We start from the raw sequence: 25,749 nt of genomic DNA on the forward strand, positions 1-25,749 counted from the left end.
GGTAGATAAGATGTATGATTACTCATTCATTAGATTCTGAATTATTGGAGGACTTTCAGTTTTTCTTCCAAACTATGTATCCATTTTTTGATTAAATTTTTATCCTTGTTCCATGTTTGTTGCTTTGCTTCAGACTTCCTTTCCAAATCATCCAATTTTGTATTCCATTTGATCACCTCCATTTCCGTCTTGGAAAGTTCACTATCCAAGTTTTTCATAAAATTAATGGTACCCGATGTCTCTGAAACGATACTGTTCATCGCCCGCAGCCTCCCAATTAGTAAGGGGATAGCTGTCTCGTACGTTTCTACTCGCTGTAATCGTTTAGAAATTAAATGTATCCTCCTGTCAGAAGCTGGAACAAAATCATCCAATTTGGGACCATCAATTGATCCTTTCTTCTGTTTATACTTCTGTAAGCTATCAGAAGCTTTCTTAAATCTATCTTGAGCATCATCAGTAAGTTTCTTTGAATTAAAAATCAAGTTTATTCTTCGATACAAATCATCTATTTCATCTTGTATCGTTAGGTGATCTGAATCACTGGAATTGGAAATTTCCATTGATCCTCCTACCAAATTTTCCATTTCTTTAAGACGACCCTCCATATTCAAAAATCTTTCTTCCATGTATTCAAGCTCTTTTGACGAGTCTTTGGTTGATACGACAGATTCAGTATACTTTCCCTTCCCCGTATCAGGTGTTCCTAATTCCCTCTTATTTCGTATTATTGCTGAATTGAATTCATGTATTTGCATTATCCACTCTTTTACAAAGGAGCTCTCCCCCAATGAAATGTTTTTCAGGCGATTCTTCAAAACCTGTATTTCTTGGTCATCCTTTTCAGAATTTTCATCCAGTTGATTTCCGAGTTCCAATTCCAAAAGTTCACTTTTAATCCTAGAAATTACCTGCGACCGTGTAGATCTTACTTTTTCCACATTATATCCTCTGTTACGACTGAAATCGACCTGATCTAAACTTCGAACAAGTTCTTTCTCAAAATCCTCCCTCGATTTGATTGTAATCACTTCTGTATTATCAACCTGCACATTATTCATGTCACGATCATCTTTTTTATTCGTATTTAATTGCTCAATTCCCACGCCTGTTGTTTTTGAAGTATCCGCCACAGCCTCCTTCTCTTCTGACGGTTCAAATTCTAAAATCTCCTCCTCATCCACCGGAGGAGGGACATCCTCCGAGTAAAAATCATAATCACCCTCCATATCCTGTATACGAAAAGAAAGGCAACAGGTTAAATTATTCTAAACTGATCTTTGTAAGCGCAAGAACTAGAAAATGTTCTTATATAAATTCTGATGTTAAGTAAATTCGATGCCCCTTTTAACTGACAAGGGAATTAAAAAAAGCAATGATAAAGCAGCAAAAAAATCTCTCAGACCGAGAATTGAACTCGGATCCCTCGCGTGACAAGCGAAAATTCTAGCCATTAAACTATCTGAGAATCTTCGAGTTTGTAAATGGTCGGACTGAAGGTAACAAAATATTATTTTCAATAACCTGAAGTATAAGGATTCTTTAGATGATTACAAAATCCGTCTAAAGATATATAATAGATTATTAAGATTGTTATCTGATACTTCTCGTGTCCTTTCATATCTCTTATCTCATAGCTCTCTATGAATCTGTCTGTCGGAGTTAAGAGAGACCTTATGAGTTACTCCCGGGCTTTAGCTATCAAACTCCTTCTTTAATAGAACTAATAAGAACCTAGCAGTCGGGGAGATTCAGACAATTGTAAGGTCGGTTACCTAAGTGGGTGGATATAAATGTACCAAGTGGTCTGTGTGATAATGTTAATGCCTTTAACATTCTAACAATTGTGTATGTATCACCATAGAAGAAAATGAATTTACTTCCTTTACTCTGTTACCATCAAAGTGGAGTCGAACTAGTTGTATTGCAAAATAGGCTATCGGGTCTCGTCCCTTCGTAGAAGAAACAAGTTATATAAAAAGAGGTAAAGTAAAGTAAAAATAAAAAGGAAAATAAAGTGAGGTAATCATACATAATAAAAAAAAGATTTAATTCTCAGAAACAGAATTATGATCGCGCATAATTATTTTTCTGCTGATTCCCTAACATACACAGTTAGTGCATTTTATCCAGGATTGTCTCTATTAGATATTATTCTAAATCTTCGTTATTTTTAGAATAAGTTCAGATCTCAAAACAAATAAATCTAATGACATATAATAATAGATTACCTAATACTAGGTAATATTCTCATATGTCCGACAGAATCATTCTATTCATTCATTATTCTATCTAATCACTTCTCTCTCCCATCTCTCTTTCTAGAAAAATAACTAAATCATAATCTAACCTTGCCTCTGTATCAAAGGAGGGCAAGGGCGCATATTTATATTAAATGGAGAATGACACTTCTTCCATTTCTCTTCCAATTTCATACAATAACAAATTGTATGCCAAAGAGGAATCCATCCTGTTTGGGAACTGTCAGAGTATATAAATCCCGTGTGACATTTGTATCTGCTTATTTGCTCACATATCTCTGTGCCGTGTCAAATCAATGTAGCTCCCGAACAATGGAGTTCGAGTAAGTGAAGATGATATTGTTATATCATCTGATTAATACCAGAACCACATCTATATAAAGTGAAGATATTCCCTTTTGTCCATCATTATACATATTATCTATTACATACTACAATAAACATCGAAACACTATATAAATCTGGTAACACTAACTTTAACATGCCGTAGCACTACCGAGCGCGCAGATGCCCAAGGTTATGAACGGGATTGGCCATATAGTTCGGATATAGAAAAGACTTCTGTTACATAGAATGACCCTCATAACAAAACAAGGTCCTTACGAACACGTTTGTAATCCAGTGAGAACCCGAAGGTTACTCTTGGTTTCAGCTGAAGGATCACTTCAAGATGGATTTCCTTATATGAATATGTATTGCAAATTACACAATAAAGTCGTCGTCTCTTTGTTAAAGTTAGTGTTACCAGATTTATATAGTGTTTCGATTTTTATTGTAGTATGTAATAGATAATATGTATAATGATGGACAAAAGGGAATATCTTCACTTTATATAGATGTGGTTCTGGTATTGATCAGATGATATAACAATATCATCTTCACTTACTCGAACTCCATTGTTCGGGAGCTACATTGTTTTGACACTCTTCTAAGAGACACATAGTATATAAGGAAAAAGTAGTACATACATATAAGAGATATTTTTCCGCAGAAGTGGAATAGGTCATTCTCAGCCGAAAGTAGATTAGGGAGAAATTTATTTCACAGGAAAAATTCCCCCGCGAATTATTTCTTATATCTGTCTGAACATTAGTTTGATTCACATATTATAAATCAAATACCAGTTGAACCTTTATGCGTTATTAACATATGAAACATTATTATAACTCATAGGTTCCGACAATTATATATCTTTAGACGGATTTGGTAATCATCTAAAGAATCCTTATACTTCAGGTTATTAAAAATAATATTTTGTTACCTTCAGTCCGACCATTTACAAGGTTGTGAGGGATCGAACAAGGAAAAGTCACGTGTTATCCAAATGGTTACGTAATATTATGAGCGAAGCAACATGAGCGAATTATTTATTAAAATTGGACGACGAGATGCAAATATTTTATTAAGCAGAAAAACGAGAAAATATTAAATGAGTATTTAGCCTTTTTGGAAAACTCAAGATGAAGATAAGAAAGAAGAAGCAACAGCTTAGAGAAGAAGAAGATAGAAAAAAATAAGTGTTAAAGTTAGTGTTACCAGATTTATATAGTGTTTCGATATTTATTGTAGTATGTAATAGATAATATGTATAATGATGGACAAAAGGAATATCTTCACTTTATATAGATGTGGTTCTGGTATTGATCAGATGATATAACAATATCATCTTCACTTACTCGAACTCCATTGTTTGGGAACTATATTGTTTTGACAATAAGAAGAACAGAGATAAGAATAAGAGAAAATATAACAAGAAGATAAAAATAAGAAAAACAAACAAAACAAATAAAAAACAAGTCATTAAAAATAAATATAATAATACTTCAAATTATAAACATATACAAAGGGGTGCTTTTATCTATATCCTAGTGAATACACACTAGTTGATTATTTCATTATACATTACTTCCGCACTTACTTAAATTACGTCATAACATTCTAAAAACACTATTTTACAACATACAATACTTCATCTTTTAGTGGTTTGATTCAACACTGCAAAACAAACACACAAATCACTTTGTACTTACATAATCTAAAATAATGTAGCTTCAAACCAAAGCAGACCCCTTACAAACTCGAAGATTCTCAGATAGTTTAATGGCTAGAATTTTCGCTTGTCACGCGAGGGATCCGAGTTCAATTCTCGGTCTGAGAGATTTTTTTGCTGCTTTATCATTGCTTTTTTAGTGTAGGAATTTTGTGCAGTCTCAAATATGTATATTTATCTCACGACGCAACGGGGATGAAACAAAATGATAATGTGTGCATAGTTCTAAAAAGTATCGTTACAATATTTTTACACATTGAAGATCAATAATATTCAAAAAAAAAAAATGTTTATTCACACCATTTACAGGAAATTGCAATGCTTCAGTTTATAGAAATTCTTTCCTTCTAACCGTTGAATCTTTTAATGAATGATACCAAATTTTTATGTGAAGCTGAAATTCTATACTAAAATATCAACTACGCACAGTATAAATAAAGCTTTTAAATCGTTGTGAAATATGCATAAGACAGGCCAACTTAGGATGGAGATCTGTTACAAGGTAGAGCAATCCACATAATTAGCGGATAAAGTTCAACTCTAAGGGTCCACATTTCAAACCCCGCATAGAACACAAAGCACGGAAATTTTACTTTTTCTATTGTCGGGAAAGCCAGTTTCCTATCCGTAGCTTGTCAACTTCTTTTGGAAAATAAAGTGCTATATTACCTAATCTTTTTGAAATACCGTCTGATGATAATGTCACATATTCTTGAGTAAACTGAAGCTGAATGGATGTTCATCTAAATGGAGAAAATGGCTTTCCAGCAATAAAATAGACACGTTACTTTTGTGTGCACGGAATTTTTCCAGCCATTAAAGGTCGTTGTTAAAATTGTCATAAAAATATGGAATCGGATTAGCAACGACCTTGAGCGTAGGAGGCATTATAGTAATGTGATTATATTCGAATCCAAATACTAGCTACTTTAGCGAAACACATGGTATGGGTATCCCCTATTTTCTGTAATTTAATGTAATGATGCAAATTACGGACGAAAGGGTGTCTTCTGGTACATCGGTAAAATCCGATTTTCCAGAGGAGAACGCTGCATTAAAAAACATCAACTTTGAATTTTAGCAATGCAGTGTGAGGGTGAGGAGTTTTTACTGAATAAACTAGATTCAAACGTCAAAGGCTGTGCAAGAAAAGCATTTATTGGGAACTACGGTCTGCGATTCCCCGACTAACTTTGAGAAATACAATAGGGGAAGGACCTTAATTTGGGCTTGAAATATTCCAACGGAGGTCTTGCTAGCGGTATTTCGTTTACAAGCTTACTCGGAGTCCCATCGGGGGTGTGATTCGGAGTTCGCGGAAGACTGCTGCGAATAATACATAAACTTTTTTTGTGAAGCCAAAAATTTATGCTTTATGATTATTGATTGATTAGATGAAATATCTCGCAAAACAGGTGCATATAGGAAAATATATTTCGTTTGCATTGTTTATGTCACGTATTTGTAATATGCATTTTATAAGCGTCAGAGTCAACTATCTGGAGAAGCCCACTTTTATTTTACAAAATGCAACACAAATTATTATTTTGAGTTAAACGATTAACCTGTAAATGCTTTATGCGATCCGGGGGAGAACGAATGAGGTCCGAATACAGTAAGGAAAAGGACTAGTGTCACCCTACGAGGCAGTAGGTACCGATACCAGCTCTGCATGGAGTATATCCGTAATTCATAGTGAAGCTATTATTTCCTCTGGCTTTTATTGTATGAAAAAAGATATAAAAGGAACATGATTGTAGAATTTGACTTATCCATGATAATGTCTTTAACTTATGAATTTAGCTTAGAATTTGATAATCAACCAAAAGTGGACAGTTATCAACTCCAAAAAAGAAAGACGCCAAAAGATATTAAAAAAAATGAAGGGACTATGTTATATGGGAACTAAAGGTGACATAAGGTTGCAGGAAATTCCTAAACCAAAGATTCTCGAGCCTACAGATATTATTGGAAAAACTGTTGTGACAACCATTTGTGGATCGGATCTTCATGTGGTCGATGGCGCCCTTCCATATATCAATGAAACAGCAAAAAAGAGTGGTAGGGGTGTCGTCTTAGGACACGAGGGTGTCGTCCGGGTTGAGGAAATTGGTTCCGCTGTTAAAACTGTGAAACCTGGTGATGTTGTTATCGTCTCTTGCATCAGCAGCTGTGGAAGCTGCTATAACTGTAAAAGGGGTCAAACTGCTCATTGCTTGAAGTGTAAGGATTATGCTGGATGGTCCAAGGGTTGTGCTTGCATTTTGGGAGCAGCAATGGATGGAACACAGGCTGAATATGTGAGGGTGCCACTTGCTGACAGTTCCGTGTATAAGTGTCCAAAGGGTATACCCGTTGAATCACTGTTGATGCTTAGTGATATTCTCCCAACATCGTATGAATTGGGTGTTCTTGATGGTAATGTTACTGAAGGAAGTACTGTTGCTGTTGTTGGCTGTGGACCTATCGGGCTATCTGCAATCTTGGGTGCTAAATCAAAGAATCCTAAAAATATTATTGCCGTTGATTTGGATGATTCCCGTCTTGAAGTTGCAAAGAAGTTGGGAGCTAATTATACGGTGAATTCTGGAAAGCAAGATGTTAAGGAATTTATTTCGAAAAATGTTAAAAATGGTGTCGATGATCTTCCAGGTGTTGATACAGCCATTGAATGCTGTGGACTACCTGTCACTTTGGAACTGTGTGAAAGACTCATTGGCGTTGGTGGAACTATAGCTAATGTTGGAGTTCATGTGAAGCCAGCAACACTTTTCATAGATGATCTATGGATTAAGAACTTTAAATTAACAGGTGGGCTAGTGAATACGACTTCTACTTCTGAGTTGCTAGAGAAGGTGAAGAAGGGTTTACTAGATCCATCAAAGTTGGTTACTCATCGTTTCCAGATGAAAGACTTTATCAAGGCATATGATGTTTTTAGCCATGCTGCGAAGAACAAGGCAATCAAGATGGTGATTGAAAACAACTATTAAATAATTACGACATAGCTTTTACTGTTTTATGTGGTTTTTGAACGAGATAATATACATTTTGGATTATAGTTAAGTTTTGTGAAAGATGCTCTTCAAATTGGGTTGTCTTTCGACTTAGCCACAACATATGAACTTTTGAACATATATATATCTAATATCATGTTATGTGAAGTGTATAGGAAAGTACCCTAACTGCGTTCTTATGGAATACACGTGTTTCATCATATCTCGTGTGATGGCTCATCCTCCATATTTTTTCTCGTACACAGGTGCGTCTGACTGTAAGTTTTTAACTTTACTTCACCACGTAAGACAAGACTTTTAAATTACGCGTTTTCATACGTTAAATATTGAAAAAGATAGTCAAAACATTTGAAAGCTGGACAAATTATTAATGATAAAAACAAAATCTCTACTCACTCGTGTACACGCCAGATTGACAAACTCGACGGACAGACATTCAATCATAAAGTACAGGACGCTCTTACTTGAAAGTTCTCAATATACTCCAACGCGATGGTAAAATATGATTTAGCATTTTATCGGTGGAAGGCATAGATTTCATATGTCTTTATTCTTTTACTTTACCACCTGTTTATAGATTGTTTCCGCTTCTTGACGGGTGATCACATGTTTTGCAATTGAGCTAATTTGAGTTAAAAGATAATAAATACACAACCTTTAGAATGGCCTCATACATATTATTAGGTTTAAAATTTCCCAACTTATCAGATAACATACAAAGCCCCTCATCTCGCAGGCCTCCGGCATTAGTTTTTCTAAAAAATGAGTGGAAGTTATAGTCTGGGCATATAATTTACAGGGCATTTTTAACACCAGTATATATTATTTTCGATCCTTCTTTTAAAATATGATCCTTAAGGCAGATAACTAATTAGTAATGTAATAATACTTCTTATTGATAACTGCTTTTTTCACATATTTGATAAAAAACAAATAACTAGTATTCTATTTGAAATGACTGAAAGTGTTGAAAGCAAAAGTAGGCATATAGATTTAAATGCATCCTATGGTGGATATAGCAAAAACCAAAGTTCTTCTTCGTATGGGGCATACGTATTATTTATTACTAATGTAACATGATGGTATATCACTTGAACACCAAACAATATTCACCTATTCTTTCTTTTGATAGTGCCATAATCGCTTCATAACATATTAAATAATACTTTGTTAATAATGAAAAGGATAATTAAAGTTTCAGATCTGTAGAGTTTTATTCCGTTGCTATGGAGAGATGATCTCTAGATTTTCGTTACATAATCAAAAATATTCATTGATTAGTCGATATGAATCATAGATATGAAAGTTGAATTACAGGAAGAACAACGTTTTTTAAAAAGTATTGGAAACGTGTCTTAGATTGAAGAAGCTTTTATAAATTAATTTTTGGAACCCGCCTTACGTATGGCTTTATGTGTGACTCCAATTATTTTATGGAATTCTCGTCAACTAATATGTTGAATTATATTGAGTGCTTCTAAGGTTAAAGAGAGGGAAAAAATTCAGAAGGAAAGAGGTGAAAAAGAAAGTATAAAGGAGGCAAGTAAAAGGAGAAATACATATGCTTAAATACCTTTGATCCTTATGAGCGTAGTTTTCTTGGGCATAAACAAGGCAGGAGAGCTTTATGTAGACGGGACTGTATTACAATAAAGTACTGATATAATTTATGGTATTTGTTACTTGATTACGTAATCGTTGCTGTTAATGCGAATCTAAATATTTACCCAACTTCACCCTGAAAAGTTGGTGCAGCAATAACCGATCGTTGGAATTGGGCTTCTATGCGAATTCCTTTCGCAGTAAAACATTTCACACAAACATTTTGCCTTTTAGTAATCTATTTCTCTATACTCAGTAGTACAAACAGGCTGGTGACGCTATAAGGAAGGATCCGCCATGTCTATATCGACCACTTAGGAAATTATTCTCGGCGCCCGGCTTACCAGCGTAGTGGGCATGATGCGTATGCAGCTGCTGCGCATGCTGTGGCTTGCACGTCATCGTGCTCAATGACTGGTTGAGCTTGAGCGCATTCTGGTCCACAAAGTCTGTTGCAGAAGTTAGCCCAAATTGCTGCGCGGCGGCAGCGCTATGCGCGCCATCCGGCTGGAACTGAGTCTTGCTCATTTCTAATTGATTCGCTAGCGCAGGCAGGCGCATGCCCCGCTGCAGATCATCCGAGAAGAAGTCCCTTGCCCTATGCTGGTAGCCGGAATTGTCCAAATCGGATGAGAAGACCCTGAAAAGCGGCTGCGGAAATTATTCTAATTCCAACACTGTCATGATAACGGAAAGTTTCACTACTTTACTTTCGGAAAGGTTCATCCAGTAATCGTACTGGAGAAATATAACGCTAATTAATCCTCCGAAAAATTGAACTGATAGAAAAAAGTGGAAATCGTTGATCACGCTAATCATTTAGACTCAGCTTCCTTATTCTGTTCAATCTGGGATAAAGTTTTGCGTGGTGATCCACTCATCGTCAATTTATCGTTAACAGTTAAGTTCTTGAACTTAGATTCCAGATGATCTATTTCAGTCTCTTCATTCTCGGATCTCACAGTATTCTCATCATTTAAATAAAGTCTTAACCTCTCATCTTTCACATCAAAAACTGACTGCTGATCATTGGCTTGAAGAGCACAGATTCTGAGTAAATATTCCATTAAGGAGAGTGATTTGCTTACAAATGGAATTTCAGGAATAATTGCTTTTCGATTATAAGTTGCTGAATTTCGCTTAACTGCATTTTCTTTTTTGATGATAGGTTCTTTCACACTGATCACATCCGCTGCATTAACTCCAACATTATTACTGTCAGTATCTTCATCAGATTCGCTGGATTTTGTACTTTCGTCACCATTATCAGTATCATCGTAGCATCCGAAGGCCAGCCAATCAAATTTACTTTCTGCTTTTTTATTATTTTTAGTCCTTCCAGTTTGAGACGTTATTTCATTGTCAATTTGTTCCGTCGTAACTTTTCGCACTTTTAAAACAAGGACAGGAGAATTTCTATCTTCGAGCTTTAAAAGCTTTCCAGAAGCACTAAAAAAGACCCTATGAATTGCCCTTGTATCAACTTTAATTTGCTCTGGCTTATCATCCTCATCATGATATCTCTCATCATTGAAGTTTTCTTCAATACCAAGGATATATGAATATTCAAAGTTTTTATTCACAACCCGTATTATCCGGATAGTACTTCTGGGATAACGTTCTTTCCAAATGATTTTCGCCTTGCTTTGATTCGACCCGGAATCAGGTGCACTATAGAATATATCGTATGTTGTCATATCAAATGATGGCCCAACTTGAATATTAACCTCATCATTATCTCTGTTCCTTATCGCTGTTTTATATATTTCATTGGAATCATGAACAATAGCAGCTGATTTAAGAAGTTGACCTGGCGAGACAAAACTATTCATATTTCCGCTGAGGCGTGCACCTGATGTCGTTAATGCTAGATTAATGATAGGAATTGTCTGGTTAATCTTCAGCAAAAGGATATTCATGGATTTTTCAATTGAGACGATCTCCTCCTTTTTTAAACTCTCATTCTCTGATAAGTCGTTTATATAATCGTGGAAATCATCAATTTCTGATTTAAGCTCATCTGCTAGGTTTATTGTTCCTTCCATCTCAGTATTCCCCCTAGCCGCAATCAAACGTATCAATTCAATTGCATGCGTGATAATATCAATTCTATTTTGTAATTTGATCTTTAAGCGCTCGACTCTCCGTCGATCTTTCTCCGGAACTCCCTCGACTAATTTGCTAACTGATTTCAATACATAACTAGAAGCCAATTGAACCCCAGAACGCACAGCAAATGTCACTAAAGTTGTACCAGCCTTTGAAAGTAGTTTATCCATGATTGAAATACAAAATTCGACAATTGACAACAAGAATTATTAAACCAAATTGAAAGAATGATGCTTACATTACAACAACGATGAAGGAAAATTATCTAGATCCATACACATAGAATTAATTATTCGCGATATATCAAGGGTTGCTCGTTTTTGAGTCTGGGGTCCGAAATAGTTGGGTAATAAATAAGGAAAGTGCCATTTGAAAGTTACTATATGACCCTAAATAACAAAAGGGCATTTTAGTATATGCTAATACTACCCATATGGTTCTGTAGGGATAATACATGATTTGTAAAAGGACTCAAAAAAAAAAAACAGTATATCAAACTCTGGAAGAAAATAAATAATATATATATAAATATTTTTTAGTGAATGTTACCCGAATTTTATGTAAAGCTAACCAATTTGTATGAGGATGGTATGCCAACATAGCTAGATACCGGTTCCAGGTGCGTGCACTTACAAAACTCAGAGACACCAAAATAATCAATAATGTTATCAAATCTGGATCAACTTATGATAAAATCAATATTAAATTAAAATCAATTCAAACTAAAATATATTATTTTGTTTTCCTTAAATTCTTTCAAGAAAAAAGAAGTAGTTTCTAGTAAACACCCAGAGATCCCTTTTCATAAGTGGGATTCTCTATGTCGCATCAATTCTTAGAAATTGTGCTCTTGTTCAAATTTCTAAAAATCCGCGAGATCCAACAAGAAAAAAGCCCAAGAAAACCTCGCTCATAAGAATTAAAAACATGTACATTTTCCCTTTTTTATTAAGTTTATTTTACCTTTTTACTTAGTTCTTTTACTTATATTCCTTTCCTTTCTTTAGCTTTAAAAACACACAATGTACTAGTTATAACAAAACTTTATAAAGTAATCGAGGTCACACTTAAACCAACTAACTAAAACATTACAACATCATATATGTTCTCACGATGAACATATTTATAGGACAAGCAATTCTGTAATTGTTTTTTCGTGAATTTATGCTGAAGCCACTCGTTTGTTTATTCGTGTCCCAAAAGAAACAATTCAGTAAAAATTGTTCTTAGCTTATTGCTTTATATAAATTACTTCAGTATTCTACGTAAAGTATTCTTGCTTATCAATTTGGATCAACGTATGACCAACAGAATACACACAGTATTAAGTTCGAATTTTATAATATATGCGAGCGTATACCCCGATAACTTGATTTCAGTCCACAAACATCACAATTGTTGAAATATAGATAACAATGATAAAATATGTTCGCCTAGTATCCAAACTATAATTGAATATCATCTAGGAATCTTCCTCCATTTTATGCTGAACATGTTTCATCTTCCTATTAAGCCATTTTGCATTTGTAACTTCAGGTGGCTCAACTTTTTGCCTTTTGTCATAGTGAATAAATTTGCAGCACACTTGACCAGCTCCATCACCTAAATTAACTATTGTCTTGTCCATTTTTTGAGGGATACTGCATTCCACAATCTTTTGCATATATTCAACCACTATAGACTTAACTTTATAATTGTTTGTAAGCCCATCTAAAGCCAGGTGACTAACGTACTTTCTTGATGGTCCCGCTGTCCACTTCACTGTCTGAGGGTCATATCCACAGTCATATAATATTAGTGGAATATCATGTGCAAGTTTATAAGCAGGGCGGCATGGATACATATTTATATTGAGCAAGTCTTTAACAATCGTTGGCTCTTCAAGTTTTTGACCTATTGTAAGAAGAACGGCTACCATATAGCGAACCTGATGCCAAAGAAAGGCTGATCCTTTAAGATCAAAAACGGAAAAGCCAGGTTCCTGTTCAAGAGATTCGATTGCGGTTGAGTAAACCTCCCGTGTAAAATTTTTAAGCTGTTTGGACCCGTCAACCTTGCAAAAATTCCGAAAATCATGTTGACCAACAAACATTTGTGCAGCTTTTCTCATTCTATCTATATCTAACCCTTTAGAATTAAATATATATTTATACTGTCTCCATTGACAGCTAAAGCGTGCATCAAATCCCTTTGGGGGGCGAACGCATATTGCATGAAATCTGATATCTGCCGGAAGGACATGATTGAGCATTTTAATATAATCTAACTCCAAATTATCATTTGCAGGATCTTTCAGCTGCTCCTTCGTGAGTCTTGAACGAACTCTAAGTGAAATTACCTGATTCATAGCACTAACCCCGCGATCAGTTCTGCCACAACGACTGAACAAAAAATCAGCGGGATTCGGTGACTGGACTAATCTAACTTGTTGTAAGGCCTTAATTATTACCTCCTCAACTGTAGGACGGTCCGTGGGTAAACCTTGCAATGCTAACCCTTGATAATCCCAACCGAGATATGAAAACTTCAATGCAATATGTCTCGTTTCATATTTAGAGAAATCAATTCCACGTTGTTTATTGATCTTTCGTATTTTTTTGGCTTCCTTCCGCTCTTTCGCACTTTCGTGTACCCTTTTCTGAGCCCTATCAACATTGACCTCATTATTAATGTATAATCCTTGTGAATCCTCAAGCAGCTTGATCCGTTCAATGAGCTGATCTCTATTCCAGCCACTATAGTCGCTAAATGCTCTTTTTTTGGAGGCGCTATTCATGGTCATTTTGATTGCCATCTGCAAAGCAAACTTTGCAGACCGTAGAGTCCTTAAACGCGTAATGAACAAAAATAGATAGGGAGTATCCCGTAGATGCTTTTAGTGGTTTTCACTATGACCGTATTTTGAATAAATTCTAGGGTACAATTCCAACAATAACAAAGTTATCGCAGATATACTTAATGATAAATTTTTAATACTTACTTTTTACAAACCGAGGGTGAATTTTCAACGGGCAAGGTGATTGGGAGAGGTCATAATACCATCCCACAAATAATCAGCCAACGCTATAATTTGTATGAATAATGCATAGTTTTAAACGCTCTTAAAAGCGCTTCCTTTTGTACCAAAAAAAGCTTTCTTTCGGGAACATTTGAAAATTTTCAATATTTTATTGCAACGATAATCGGGCTGATAATTTTCAACGTCCGGAAAACTTCAAGTCAAAAAAAAAATTTAAAAAGGAAGAGCTGGCTATCTACGTAAATTTACTTATTGATCACAGTGTCCCTTTAGCATTATTCAATTTAAAGTTTTGCTTGTGTCCCAAGAGGACAGTTTTAAGATGCAATCAACAAAATGGGATGACCTCCCGTACGAAATTCAACCCTGGATCAAGAAAGCTGTCATCTCATTGGGATTTTCCTGCATGACCCCTGTTCAAGCATCGACGATTCCTTTATTATCTCAAAATAAAGATGTCGTGGTTCAGGCAGTTACTGGATCCGGAAAAACTCTTGCATATGTGATACCTGTTCTTGAAAAGATTTGCTCTGCTTTAAGGGAAGGATCTTTTAAAAACGCACATTTCGGTGCTCTTGTCATGGTACCAACAAGAGAACTAGCAAACCAAGTTGTCCAGGTTTTTGAATCTTTTTTAGAATATCAACCAGATGATCTTCCGGATATAAAAGCGCAACTTCTCGTTGGCTCAATACAACCTGTTCAAGAGGATCTCCAATATTTTATGGAAAACAATTCATTCATTCTAGTGGGAACCCCAGGAAGGGTAAATGATTTTCTCTCCAGTCCCCAGGTGAAGACAAATTCTTGTGAAATTATCATTTTGGATGAGGCCGATCGGCTTCTTGATATAAGCTTTTTGCATGCAACTGAATCTGTACTAAAGATGCTTCCGAAACAAAGAAGAACGGGCCTTTTTTCTGCAACCCTTTCGGATGCAGGTACGGATATTTTCAAGACTGGAATGACAAATCCGGTTAAAATCACTGTTAAATCAAATTCTCTTCATTTGAAAAATTCTACAGTTCCGGCAAAATTAAGTCTCTATTCCATGGTTTTAAACCCTAGGCTGAAATTGAGAGTTCTTCTTAAACTTCTAACTGAGTATAGCTATAGGAAGATTATTGTATATTTTCCAACATGTGTAAGTGTTTCCTATTTTTACGGCATGTTTCATAACTTTATTAAACGGAAGGGATTAAAATCTAAGGATATTGCTATATTTTCACTTCATGGGAGGCTCGATGCTAAGCCAAGGATGAAGACTTTGAACAAGTTTGAGAATTCTAGCTCGGATAAAAGCATTTTGTTCACGACAGATGTATCTGCGCGTGGATTGGATATTCCAGAGGTAGATATAGTTGTTCAGATAGACCCACCAACAGATCCAAGCATGTTTTTACATAGATGTGGTCGTTGTGGCCGGGCCAATAAATCAGGAATTGCTATTACCATGCTCAGTATCGGTCGTGAGGAAGAGTACATCGATTTTCTCAAAATCAAGGGAATCACACTTAAAAGTATGGAGCCTGTGATAATTTCTGAAGAGGAGAACTGTTGGTATGATGAAACGCTGAAAGTGTGGTTGCGTGAGGATCGATCAAGATATGATCAGGCAATTCGTTCATACGTTGGCTATGTGAGATATTACAGTAAACATTTAGCATCTTCCATATTTAGGGTACGAACTTTGGATTACAAGGGTGTTGCAAGAATGTACGGATTAACACGCCTGCCGAAGATGCCAGAGAATAAATATGTAAGAGATTTTCCAGAAGACGGATATTTAGATCATACAATTGATTTCAACACTTACGCTTATGCAGATAAAAAAAAAGAGACAGCAAGAAAGCATGAACTTTTGACACATGAACGGAAAAGGCAGAGACGAGAGAAAGCTTTGAAAAAGAAATTGCAAAAGAATAAAAACTTTTCGTGGAGTGATAAGAATTCCGGTAAGGAGACCAGAATAGAAAGACACGACAAATTAAAGAGAAGAAGAGAAGCAATAGAGAGAAAAATCCAGGAGGAACAAGTACACGGCTCTAGCTCTTCCGGTGAGGAGGAGACAGATCAGAATGATTGGAAAATTGACATTCTCGAGACCAAACGGAAAAGGAAGGCGAGGAAAAATGCTATGGTACAGGGAAGCTTTGATGATTTATAGAAAATTCAGAGCTTAGCTTTATATAGGGGTAAATAAAATAAAATAAAATTCTACGATTGAAGAATGCAGGGTACATCTCCAGTATGCTTGTTTAATTGTTCTGTGTCCAACCGTTTGCAAAACACACTTTTGACATTGGTGATAAAATATGAATAAACTGTTATGGTGAGATCTACATAATGTTGTATAGGAATAATTCATGAACCAATGATATGACTTGCTAGTTCTGCATCATCGATTATCTCCTCCAAGGAGACATCACGTGGAATCTTTAATGCTTCTTTCCAGAACTTTGACAAGTGTCGGGCACCGGAGTCACATCCTATAATCACAATTTGTGTTCCCTTTTTAGATTTTAATGCCACTCTCGCAGCAACAACAGCATTTATCGAACTACTAGCACCAACGAAGAGTCCATCGTTGGAATTAAGAAAACGTGCCATTTTAATAGCTTGTTCATCTGTAACCCTTTGACTATCATCAATAAAATCTTCTCCCTCGAGGAAATTATGTGTAACTCTATTCAAACCTATTCCTTCCACTATTGTATCCACTTGATGCCTACGTCTGGTACCTTCTTTCTCCACTGGATCGTACATAACACCATGCTTCACTCTGTTATACATACCAGAACCTTGAGGATCAGCAAGAACCACATTAATATTAGGGTCTTGACTTTTTAAATACCTAGCAATTCCGGATATAGTTCCACCTGTTCCAGATCCACTGATAAAGTAGTCCAATTTGTGTCGCATTTGATTCCATATTTCGGGACCTGTAGTTTGAAAATGAATTCTCCAGTTCACATCGTTCTCAAACTGATCAGCAAATACTCCTTGAGCTTTTGTTGTCGGATCAGCAGTTAATTTCTCGGCGCCATTTCTTGCAGCATTGACGTACTGTTCAGGATCAACAATTGATGCAGGCTTAACCTTTTCCACATCTGCTCCATAGCTTTTTAATAGTGCAATTTTTTCGGGGGAGGCATCACTCTGAACACAAATGTGTGCTGTATATCCCAGAGAATTACACAGCATAGCAAACGAAATACCTGTTGATCCAGACGTTCCTTCAAAGACCACATCACCTCTTCCTGGAACCAACTTTCCATCAGCTTCAAATTCTCTTATTATGGCCAAGGCAGTCCTATCTTTAGCTGAACCACCAGGATTTGCCATTTCTAACTTGGCGTATATATCTGCTCCTGTAAGTTTTGATAGTGATGACACCTTCACCATCGGTGTGTTTCCTATAAGTTCTGCAATACTATTTTTTCTTTCTGGAAGAGCTGATCTTTTACCGTAACCGAGACAATGCAGAGTATAAAGGGTTACTGCCGTAGTCACCAATCCTGATGCAACCGCGGTTACAGTTGTTATCTTCCACATATTTGAATTCATAACTGGCATCATCTATTTAGCGTAGATTAAACCTCAATCCTACGAAATATTGCACCCCATCATATAATGCATGGTATTGATTAGCATTATCTTGAATGTTTCTTCGATGACATATTTCAGCCGAGGTTGAAAAAAAAAAAAAAAAAACTTTTCTGGGCGTTCGTTATCATCTGTCCTCAAGAGTAGAGTAGCAGCCCATTAGTCAAATTTAGAGATAAAAAGTTATTAGATAAAAGATCGAGCTGTTCCAAATAACTCTTATAGGAAGCATTTATTTATAGATTAATCGAGAATTTAGCTTGAATACCCGAATAAAACAAAAAAGTCTAAGTATCAAGACCTTTTTCGCTAATAGGCTTAAATTAATGAGTATTGTCGTAATTCCTATTTTTATCGGTCAAAGGAGATCTGTAATTTTCATTCGGACTTTTCGCGATCAGAAAAAAAATGAGACGAGGAAGTGTTTTGCCTCCCTACAGTACGCAACTGTGCCACTTAAAAGTGAACGCTTTTTGTATCAAATTGCTTATATAAATAGCCGCTGTTAAAACAACCTTTCTGACATTACATATTGATAAATATGAATTCAACGCAAGAATACCTCAACGGGATGTTATACTCGGCTAGGGATATAATAGTCAATACTACGACATGGCAGGTCGTATCCGGATTCACGAATAAGTATTTGGTTTCATTCCTTCAAAAAAGCGATCACACGGCACAACTTGTTTCCACACCGATTTCGATCTTTATTTCTGCATTTTTTGCATATGGGCTCACATTGATTGTCGGATATGAAATTATTAGCTATTTGGGTATATCGTTTGGGTGGTGGAAACCTGGACTTGGAGCAGATGATAATGAAGATGGATGTACAAGTCATGTTTTTGTCTCACTGAATACGTTGCCTGGAAGGAAAACCGAGGATATAAGTGCGATTTGTGAGAAAGGATTGGATGCTATACCAAAGAAAGAGTATGAGCTAGAATATCCTATTCTTTTCCATTTTGAGATCTCAAAGGAAGATTACATCCACCCAGATCTTGGCACAAACTTGAAACTATTGAGGACAAGAGTTCTTGATTGGTTCCTAGATTCGCAGCAGTATTATCTTAACAAAGATAAGTACAGGAGCGAGATGACTGCTGAGCACGTTTATCTATTTGATAAAGATGGGCAACCGTTGAAAAAGGAAGAATCAACTCTCGATACCTTAGGGATCAAGAATGGCCACACAATTCACGCTGTGATTGCATGCTGAAATTGTACAGTAAGTAACTGTAATCGTTATATTTATTAATTGTCGTTTTCTTATAAGACTGCCTAACTATAACAGGCCCGGCCCATATTTTCCTCCAAAATTATCTTTATCGTCGTAGTTATTTTTTTTGCCGTGTTGCAATTTATGCGAATTTTTCTTCAGTAATGCTATGCTATATATATATTTTTTCAATATTATAGATATTGACGGTTTTTAATTCTGGCAGTCGTGGTCTTAGCCACGTTGATGATGATGATGATGATGATGATGATGATGCTGATGACGATATCGATGCTCATCTAAAATAGGTTTGTAGATTTTTGAATTTCTCTTACTTCTGTGATAACTATTTTGTTGTGCCATTTGTATCTTGTACAGAGGATCTTCTTTATCTACCGTCTTTCCCTCATCCGACTTTTTGACATCGTTTATATTAAATGCATTTACGACATCATCAAACCGACATTTAACTACGACCCGCTCTTTTTTATTCTTTAGCATTTCATCCAACCTCTTTCTTCCAAGCATAATATCTTCTCTCGAAGATCCCGTGCTTTGGGTACTTTCGTTTTTCTTTAATTCATTTTTATATATCCATCCGGTCTTGTAGTTGTTTTCTGCATCTATTTGATTAGGAGTTTCCCCTTTTTTCAAGGAATTTAGTTGGAGAAGATTGCTTCTATCTTGTTGCTCTTGGATTTGTAGTTCCCTTTCTCTAGACTTCTTGTATCTCTGTAGGACTTCCTGTTCTCGTTTCCAGACTTTTGCCCTGTTCTTTAAAAGTTTAGGGTTCCAAGATTTCTTAAGATTAAGATCTGGCATTTTCAAATTCTTAACTCTGAAATGTATACGCAAAACTTGTGACTGAATAATAAATAAGTCTTAAGAAATTCCTTAGTGTAAATAGGTACGGTATGTTACATACATATACTAAATACCACCACAGCAACGGCAAAAAAAATATTATCTTGGGGAAAAAAAAATAAAAATGCTGAGATTTTGAAGGAGCAAATCCTTTTTTTTTTAATACGTTCTTAATACATTTAAAATAGGTACGTATTATTTGCTAAACACAAAAGCACAAAGTAGTACAGAAACACTGATGACACATGAACACCTTAAATAGAAATTGAAATGGAAAGGAAACGGTCCGGAGACTAACTGCCATAAAAGGGTGCGAATGAGTGCTGTCCAAAAGATACCAAGGAAGAGAATTGTAATGTCAAGCAACAGATCAAAATAAATTCCTTCGAAGCCCTGTTGATCAGCTCATCCTCAAAAACTCTAAAAAAAAGCATGATAAAAGGTTCACAAAGAAGAAAATAATCTTGATCTGCTGAAAACAAGCGCCACACCCCTGATACAATAGACAACGTTATGAAAAAAAGAACATTTTTGAAGATAATAAAAAGGCAATATAATGAAAATAAAGAAAGTATTCACTCAAAATATGTACTATTCTGGGTGTGTTAAATGTTAAGTGATAGAAAACAAACAGAAGCATTGTCGGTTTCAAGAAAGCTCTAAATTCAAAAAAATAAGTATGAGCTCTATTAAAAGCCATGAATCTTAATGTTCTTTTTCTGCATACCCAACTGCTTGACCAAAAACTGCATAACTTTCAGTCTTTGATCACCTTGTAGTTGGATAACGGAACCAGCCTCTGGATCCTTAACAATATTGCCGTTGCAAGCAAAATCTTTCTTTAAAACCTTCAAAATCTTCTTAAGATCATACTCTTCCGGAACACCTGTCACGGTAGTCAATGTCTTCCGGCCATTTCTTTGCTGAATACGGATATGAATATAGTTTGTAGGCTCAGTTTCAATATCACCTGAATCGGCGAAAGGATCAAACGACTTGAGGTTCTGGATATTACTCATAAAAGAAGATGGTGAAAACTATTCGCTTTTGTTGTGCTGCGGTTGTTCGAGCTTTTGTATATTTCTAGTTGCTACAAGGCTAATTCTTTTTATAGCACGTGTGGGCTTAGAAAGAGCAAAGTAGTTTGTTCAAGGGTAAAACAGGCGATAAGGGTATGTTCGGGTAGGTAATGAATCGCGCGAATGAAAAACAATAATACAAAAATACTAGAATGCTCAATAGTGCTGTCTTTACTCGGCAGTGAAATGCCCTGCGTTCGAATCATGAAAAAATTTTTCTTTGTTTATGAGGTACGGATGTATCACAAACAGAAATCGGGTTTAAGTTGGTTGAGTTTTGCATGGAGCGGTGGCCTGAGTAAATACGTATAGTTAGTTAGCTGTTGGCGGAATAAATACTATTAATTTCTAGAGAAATTCACCACTTTCAACATTTTATATGTTCACAGCCAAGTGGATTTTTTCCTTCAACACGATCACTAAAAAATCAATTAAGAAGCAAGCTAGCTATACATTTTCCAAGGTTTATTTATTTTACTCTGATTTCTCGCTCGTTTCACTGATCAGTAAAATACTAAAATAAAACCTCCGATTTTCTAAATTCCCTTTTTTTACTTATATTTCTATTTGTTTATTGGTATCGCATAGATGCCGCTTTTTTTTGCCAATACCTCGGCTGTGGTTATTTTTAAACGATATTTTCCATCCTTAGTGGATATTTAATCAGAACTTAATAGCAGAATATAACTGACGGTATAAGGTTAATTTTTAATCGGTTTGAATTATACGTTGTCTGAATTGTTTTCTGGAAAAATTGCTCTAATTTGGATTCCATTTGTAGAATGTTGGGTGTATCTAGACTCGGTAAAGATATTCAGACTTCAGTTAAGAAGGCATGCTCTTCGACTGAAACTGCCCCGAAGAGAAAGCATGTCAGAGCATGTATCGTCTATACTTGGGATAGGAAGTCTTCAAGAGCTTTTTGGGACTCAATTAAGATGTTACCCATACAGGAAAATGAAATTCAAATTTTCAAAGCCTTGATTACTATCCATAAAGTTTGTCAAGAGGGACATCCCTCATGTTTGGCAGGTGCATACAGAAATATTCCGTGGATAGAGTCGCTTGGCCGATACAGATCACCAGATGGTCAATCAAGGTATGAGAGACTTATTCATGAATATTCTTCATATTTAGTACAGAAATCCCGCTTTCACCATGATCATCGTGGCTTTAATGGGACATTTGAGTATAAGGAATACATATCATTAATTGCTGTCAGTGATCCAAATGAAGGCTACCAGAACATTATTGATTTGGAGGATCTTCAGGATTCGTTGGATAATTTAGGACGACTTGTTCTTGCCTCTGCATCGCAGAACAGAGGTAATGAATGCATGACAAGTGCATTGGTTCCTCTTGTTGCTGAATCATACGGGATTTATAAATTCCAAATTTCAATGCTCAGAGCGATGTATAGTAGTTCGAGTTCTCCTGAAGCATTGGAACCTTTGAAGGAGAGATTTGATGAGCAGCATCATAGATTGTATGATTTCTACGCCGATTGCTCAAGTATCAGATACTTGACAAGTCTGATAACAATTCCAAAATTACCCGTTGAACCTCCAAACTTGTTGGTTGGGGATGATGACAATGCATCAGGCGTTGACTCTCAAGGTGTGAAAGAAATGCCGAGCGTCAGTACTAGTCCTAGCATTGATAGCAGTTCAGACAGCAGACTGGCTGGTCGTAGCGGAAGCGTTGCTGTGCAACAAACTGGTGCTGTGGCAAATGCTTTTGACATACGCCAGAAGAAGTATGAACAGCAGCAAAGTGAGTTTGCTCGTCAGCAGGAGGAGAGAAATCTTGCTCAACAACGTCAGCAGCAGCAACAACAACAATATTGGCAGCAGCAGCAGCAGCTAGCCCAGCAACAGCAGGAAGCAGCGCAAAAGCAGTTGATGTTAGATCAAGCCCAAAGTCAGGCCCAAGGAAAGGTTGCCGAATTGGAAAGGGATTTGTTAGCTCTCAGAGGACAACATGATGAGGACCAATTAATGTTACAAAGCTATGATCAAAAGGTTCAGTCATTAGAAAATGAATTGAATAACACAACAAATTCGGCACAGCAGCAGATTGCTTCAAAGGACGAGCAGTTACAGAGTTTAAATGAGCAAATCGTCTATTGGAGAAAAAAATACGAGTCATTGGCAAAATTGTATACACAGCTTCGAACGGAACATTTGAACTTGCTGTCTAAATTCAAGAAAGTTCAACAAAAGGCTTCATCAGCGCAAGAGGCTGTTGAGAGAAGAGAGCGACTCGAAAAGGATATGAAGGCAAAGAATGTCGAGCTTGCAGATCTTATTAAGGAACGTGATCGTGCGAGGTTACAGTTAGAGAGAGTGAAAGGAAGTCAAAAGGATTCTTTGGAGAAATTACAACTAGAAAAGGGTGATTTGGAAGATAAATTAAGGAGGAGACAACAAGATGCTCAAAAACAGCTTGAAGATATGCAAGAGAAGTTTGCTTCGCAGCTGAAATTGACTGCAAAATCCAATTCAAAGGTGTTGGATCTTGAGGATAAACTCAGGGAAAAGGAAATGGAGTTGGAAGCTATGCAACAAACAATGGATGAAACTGTCAATGATCTCGCGGAGCAGCAGAAATCAAAAGATTTAAAATTGAAGGAGACTCACTCGAGGTTGCTTTCACTTGTGGATGCAATCCTCAAATCTGGAGTGAAGAGAATACAGGATTCAGTTTTTATGCTAGATTCGCCAATGGAAGCGGGAAACGGTAATGCCTCACCATCTTACATTTCCACTTTGATTGAAAAATGCTCGAATTCTGCAACAGAATTTTCTAATAGCTTTAATGCATATCTTATTGATGGACCAAAGGGGGATGTTGTTAATGTTATTGATACAATTACAGGTTTTGCAACATCTGTCAGTGATATTTTGATGTCCACAAAAGGTCTAACTAGATTGACTGAGTCTGGTGATTTTCAAGATGACCTTATTGATACGGCAAGAGATGTCGCAGAGATGGCCCAAGTATTTTTGGAGTCATTGATCAGTAGCAATCGACAGGGAAATACAATTGAATCCCAAACAGACATGGTCATCAATGGAAATGTAGATCTACAAGAGATTTTACAGACGTTACTCCAGTTGGTGGAGTCGTTGGTTGCCCCAGGATCGCAAGTGAATCTTGAAAGATTAAGTAAAGGGCAACAGGAGTTGGAAGAGGTTGTTGATAAAGAAATGGAAAATGCTTCTGCAACTATAGATGCAGCTTCCCGCCGTTTGAAGGAATTGCTAAAGGCAAATGTTTCTGGTCCTAGCGTTGAAACAATTGATGTTCAAGTTAATAACTCTATTTTAGGTTCTGCCTTGGCAATTATCGATGCCGTCAAACTTCTCATCAATGCATCTATTTCATCGCAAGAGGAAATTGTTAACAAGGGAAGAGGTTCGCATTCTAGAAGCTCTTTCTACAAGAAGAATAACAGATGGACCGAGGGTTTGATCTCAGCTGCCAAAGCTATTGCGTATAGCTCAAATGTTTTGATCCAAATTGCTGATGGTACCTTGCAGGGAAATAATTCAAATGAAGAGTTGATTGTAGCCTCGCGGGAAGTCGCTGCCTCGACTGCACAACTTGTAGCAGCAGCAAGAGTGAAATCCGATTTAATGTCAAAGACAGAAAGCAACTTGGAAGGAGCCTCGAAGAAGGTCAACGCAGCCTGTAGAAAGTTGGTGGCAAAAGTAAACGAATTGATCACTAGCAAAAATGTTATGGATGATGTTGACTACTCTAAAATGAATGTCCATGAAAACAAGACAGCAGAAATGGAGCAACAAGTGGAGATCTTAAAGCTTGAGAAAGCATTGGACGTTGCTAGAAAGAGATTGGGAGAAATTAGAAAATTCTCCTACAAGGATGATCAGTATGTTATTGATGGATCAAGTAGTTAGATAATCCTACAGATATGCGATGACCATAATAATATACATAGCTTCTTTTCTTTCCCTTTTTTTTTTTGAAGTCGTTATTTAGTAATAATATAAATCATGGACTATTTTTTCCCTTTATACGCACACCTTGCCCTTTTATTTGTAAACCAGACGCGGACTTGTGTATCAGTGAGATTGCATCTGTCAGCAATTAATTTCCTTTCCGAGGCATTCGGAAAGGGTTTAATTTCAAATATTTCCTCCAAAAGACGCCTCGTACTTTGTGGTAGCAGATGTCGCTTCCGAGCATGGGTTTTTGGTAACTTAGCTGCTGTATGAATGTTTTGGGGGTTAATGGTCGAAAAGCCAATTCTCTCTCGTTGTGGAGATGTTCTCTCACCAGGAGAAGTTAAAAAAGATGAGAAATAGATACCATCATACGAAAATTTGTCGCTATCGTTATGAGAGTATGTAAAAATTGATTTGTCATCCTTCGATAAGTACTTGTGTGTCTGACAGTATTGGAAGAGCATTCTTTTATACGTGTTAAAAAGTGCCCTGAAATCCCGCTCCTGGCATTGATTGCGTTTCAAAACCCCAATCTCAAGATTCAACGAATCCTGAAAATCTTGTATAATATTGTGTAAAATTTCTGGTACGTCCGTTTGTGTAGCTTTAATTAAATTGAATAAATTGTAGGTGTCCGGCAATGTATTTGACGGCACGTTATCAAGGGATGTCGTCTTGTATTTCTCCGTCAACCCGCAAATTGAAAGTAATGGGGACAACAGCTCTTCAGGCAACACCATATCTACTCAATAGCATTAGAAGTAATTACTTCAACTCGTGAATGAAAGTGACTGCTCCTGCTTTCTTATATATAAGCGTTTTTAGAATAAATATGTCCCGTGAAAGTGCGTCTTAAATATTGAGCAGAATGAAACAAAATATAACGAAATATATTTTTTAGCGACATCACTTGAACGTTAATCGTGATTGTTTCACATTTTAGGGCTGT

At 36.3% G+C, this 25,749-nt stretch overlaps 10 protein-coding genes and 2 non-coding genes across 12 annotated transcripts; 5 read left to right on the forward strand and 7 right to left on the reverse strand.

The window, feature by feature from the left end:
• Nucleotides 1-41: 41 nt before the first annotated feature.
• Nucleotides 42-1,229, reverse strand: BRETT_004770 (uncharacterized protein; the record flags this gene model as incomplete). The annotated part of the gene is made up of 1 exon (XM_041283262.1): nucleotides 42-1,229. One exon carries the CDS (start codon nucleotides 1,227-1,229, stop codon nucleotides 42-44), a length of 1,188 nt encoding a protein of 395 aa, XP_041136614.1.
• A 167-nt stretch (nucleotides 1,230-1,396) lies between these two features.
• BRETT_004771 lies at nucleotides 1,397-1,468 on the reverse strand. The gene has a single exon. It is a non-coding gene; the product is annotated as a tRNA-Asp (tRNA).
• A 2,879-nt stretch (nucleotides 1,469-4,347) lies between these two features.
• On the forward strand, nucleotides 4,348-4,419 carry BRETT_004772. The gene has a single exon. It is a non-coding gene; the product is annotated as a tRNA-Asp (tRNA).
• A 1,772-nt stretch (nucleotides 4,420-6,191) lies between these two features.
• BRETT_004773 (uncharacterized protein) lies at nucleotides 6,192-7,304 on the forward strand (the record flags this gene model as incomplete). Its single annotated transcript, XM_041283263.1, has 1 exon — nucleotides 6,192-7,304. One exon carries the CDS (start codon nucleotides 6,192-6,194, stop codon nucleotides 7,302-7,304), a length of 1,113 nt encoding a protein of 370 aa, XP_041136615.1.
• A 2,441-nt stretch (nucleotides 7,305-9,745) lies between these two features.
• BRETT_004774 (uncharacterized protein) lies at nucleotides 9,746-11,209 on the reverse strand (the record flags this gene model as incomplete). Its single annotated transcript, XM_041283264.1, has 1 exon — nucleotides 9,746-11,209. The coding sequence occupies one exon, from the start codon at nucleotides 11,207-11,209 to the stop codon at nucleotides 9,746-9,748; it is 1,464 nt and encodes a 487-aa protein (XP_041136616.1).
• A 1,292-nt stretch (nucleotides 11,210-12,501) lies between these two features.
• BRETT_004775 (uncharacterized protein) lies at nucleotides 12,502-13,821 on the reverse strand (the record flags this gene model as incomplete). Its single annotated transcript, XM_041283265.1, has 1 exon — nucleotides 12,502-13,821. The coding sequence occupies one exon, from the start codon at nucleotides 13,819-13,821 to the stop codon at nucleotides 12,502-12,504; it is 1,320 nt and encodes a 439-aa protein (XP_041136617.1).
• Nucleotides 13,822-14,380: 559 nt separating this feature from the next.
• BRETT_004776 (uncharacterized protein) lies at nucleotides 14,381-16,225 on the forward strand (the record flags this gene model as incomplete). The annotated part of the gene is made up of 1 exon (XM_041283266.1): nucleotides 14,381-16,225. One exon carries the CDS (start codon nucleotides 14,381-14,383, stop codon nucleotides 16,223-16,225), a length of 1,845 nt encoding a protein of 614 aa, XP_041136618.1.
• Nucleotides 16,226-16,422: 197 nt separating this feature from the next.
• BRETT_004777 (uncharacterized protein) lies at nucleotides 16,423-17,634 on the reverse strand (the record flags this gene model as incomplete). Its single annotated transcript, XM_041283267.1, has 1 exon — nucleotides 16,423-17,634. The coding sequence occupies one exon, from the start codon at nucleotides 17,632-17,634 to the stop codon at nucleotides 16,423-16,425; it is 1,212 nt and encodes a 403-aa protein (XP_041136619.1).
• Nucleotides 17,635-18,205: 571 nt separating this feature from the next.
• On the forward strand, nucleotides 18,206-18,886 carry BRETT_004778 (uncharacterized protein; the record flags this gene model as incomplete). The annotated part of the gene is made up of 1 exon (XM_041283268.1): nucleotides 18,206-18,886. The coding sequence occupies one exon, from the start codon at nucleotides 18,206-18,208 to the stop codon at nucleotides 18,884-18,886; it is 681 nt and encodes a 226-aa protein (XP_041136620.1).
• Nucleotides 18,887-19,120: 234 nt separating this feature from the next.
• Nucleotides 19,121-19,708, reverse strand: BRETT_004779 (uncharacterized protein; the record flags this gene model as incomplete). Its single annotated transcript, XM_041283269.1, has 1 exon — nucleotides 19,121-19,708. The coding sequence occupies one exon, from the start codon at nucleotides 19,706-19,708 to the stop codon at nucleotides 19,121-19,123; it is 588 nt and encodes a 195-aa protein (XP_041136621.1).
• Nucleotides 19,709-20,439: 731 nt separating this feature from the next.
• Nucleotides 20,440-20,769, reverse strand: SUI1 (Eukaryotic translation initiation factor eIF-1; the record flags this gene model as incomplete). The annotated part of the gene is made up of 1 exon (XM_041283270.1): nucleotides 20,440-20,769. The coding sequence occupies one exon, from the start codon at nucleotides 20,767-20,769 to the stop codon at nucleotides 20,440-20,442; it is 330 nt and encodes a 109-aa protein (XP_041136622.1).
• An 842-nt stretch (nucleotides 20,770-21,611) lies between these two features.
• BRETT_004781 (uncharacterized protein) lies at nucleotides 21,612-24,752 on the forward strand (the record flags this gene model as incomplete). The annotated part of the gene is made up of 1 exon (XM_041283271.1): nucleotides 21,612-24,752. One exon carries the CDS (start codon nucleotides 21,612-21,614, stop codon nucleotides 24,750-24,752), a length of 3,141 nt encoding a protein of 1,046 aa, XP_041136623.1.
• Between the last annotated feature and the right edge of the window lie 997 nt (nucleotides 24,753-25,749).

The sequence above is a fragment of the Brettanomyces bruxellensis genome, chromosome 7 (genome assembly GCF_011074885.1).
Source record: "Brettanomyces bruxellensis chromosome 7, complete sequence".
Taxonomy (NCBI): domain Eukaryota; kingdom Fungi; phylum Ascomycota; class Pichiomycetes; order Pichiales; family Pichiaceae; genus Brettanomyces; species Brettanomyces bruxellensis.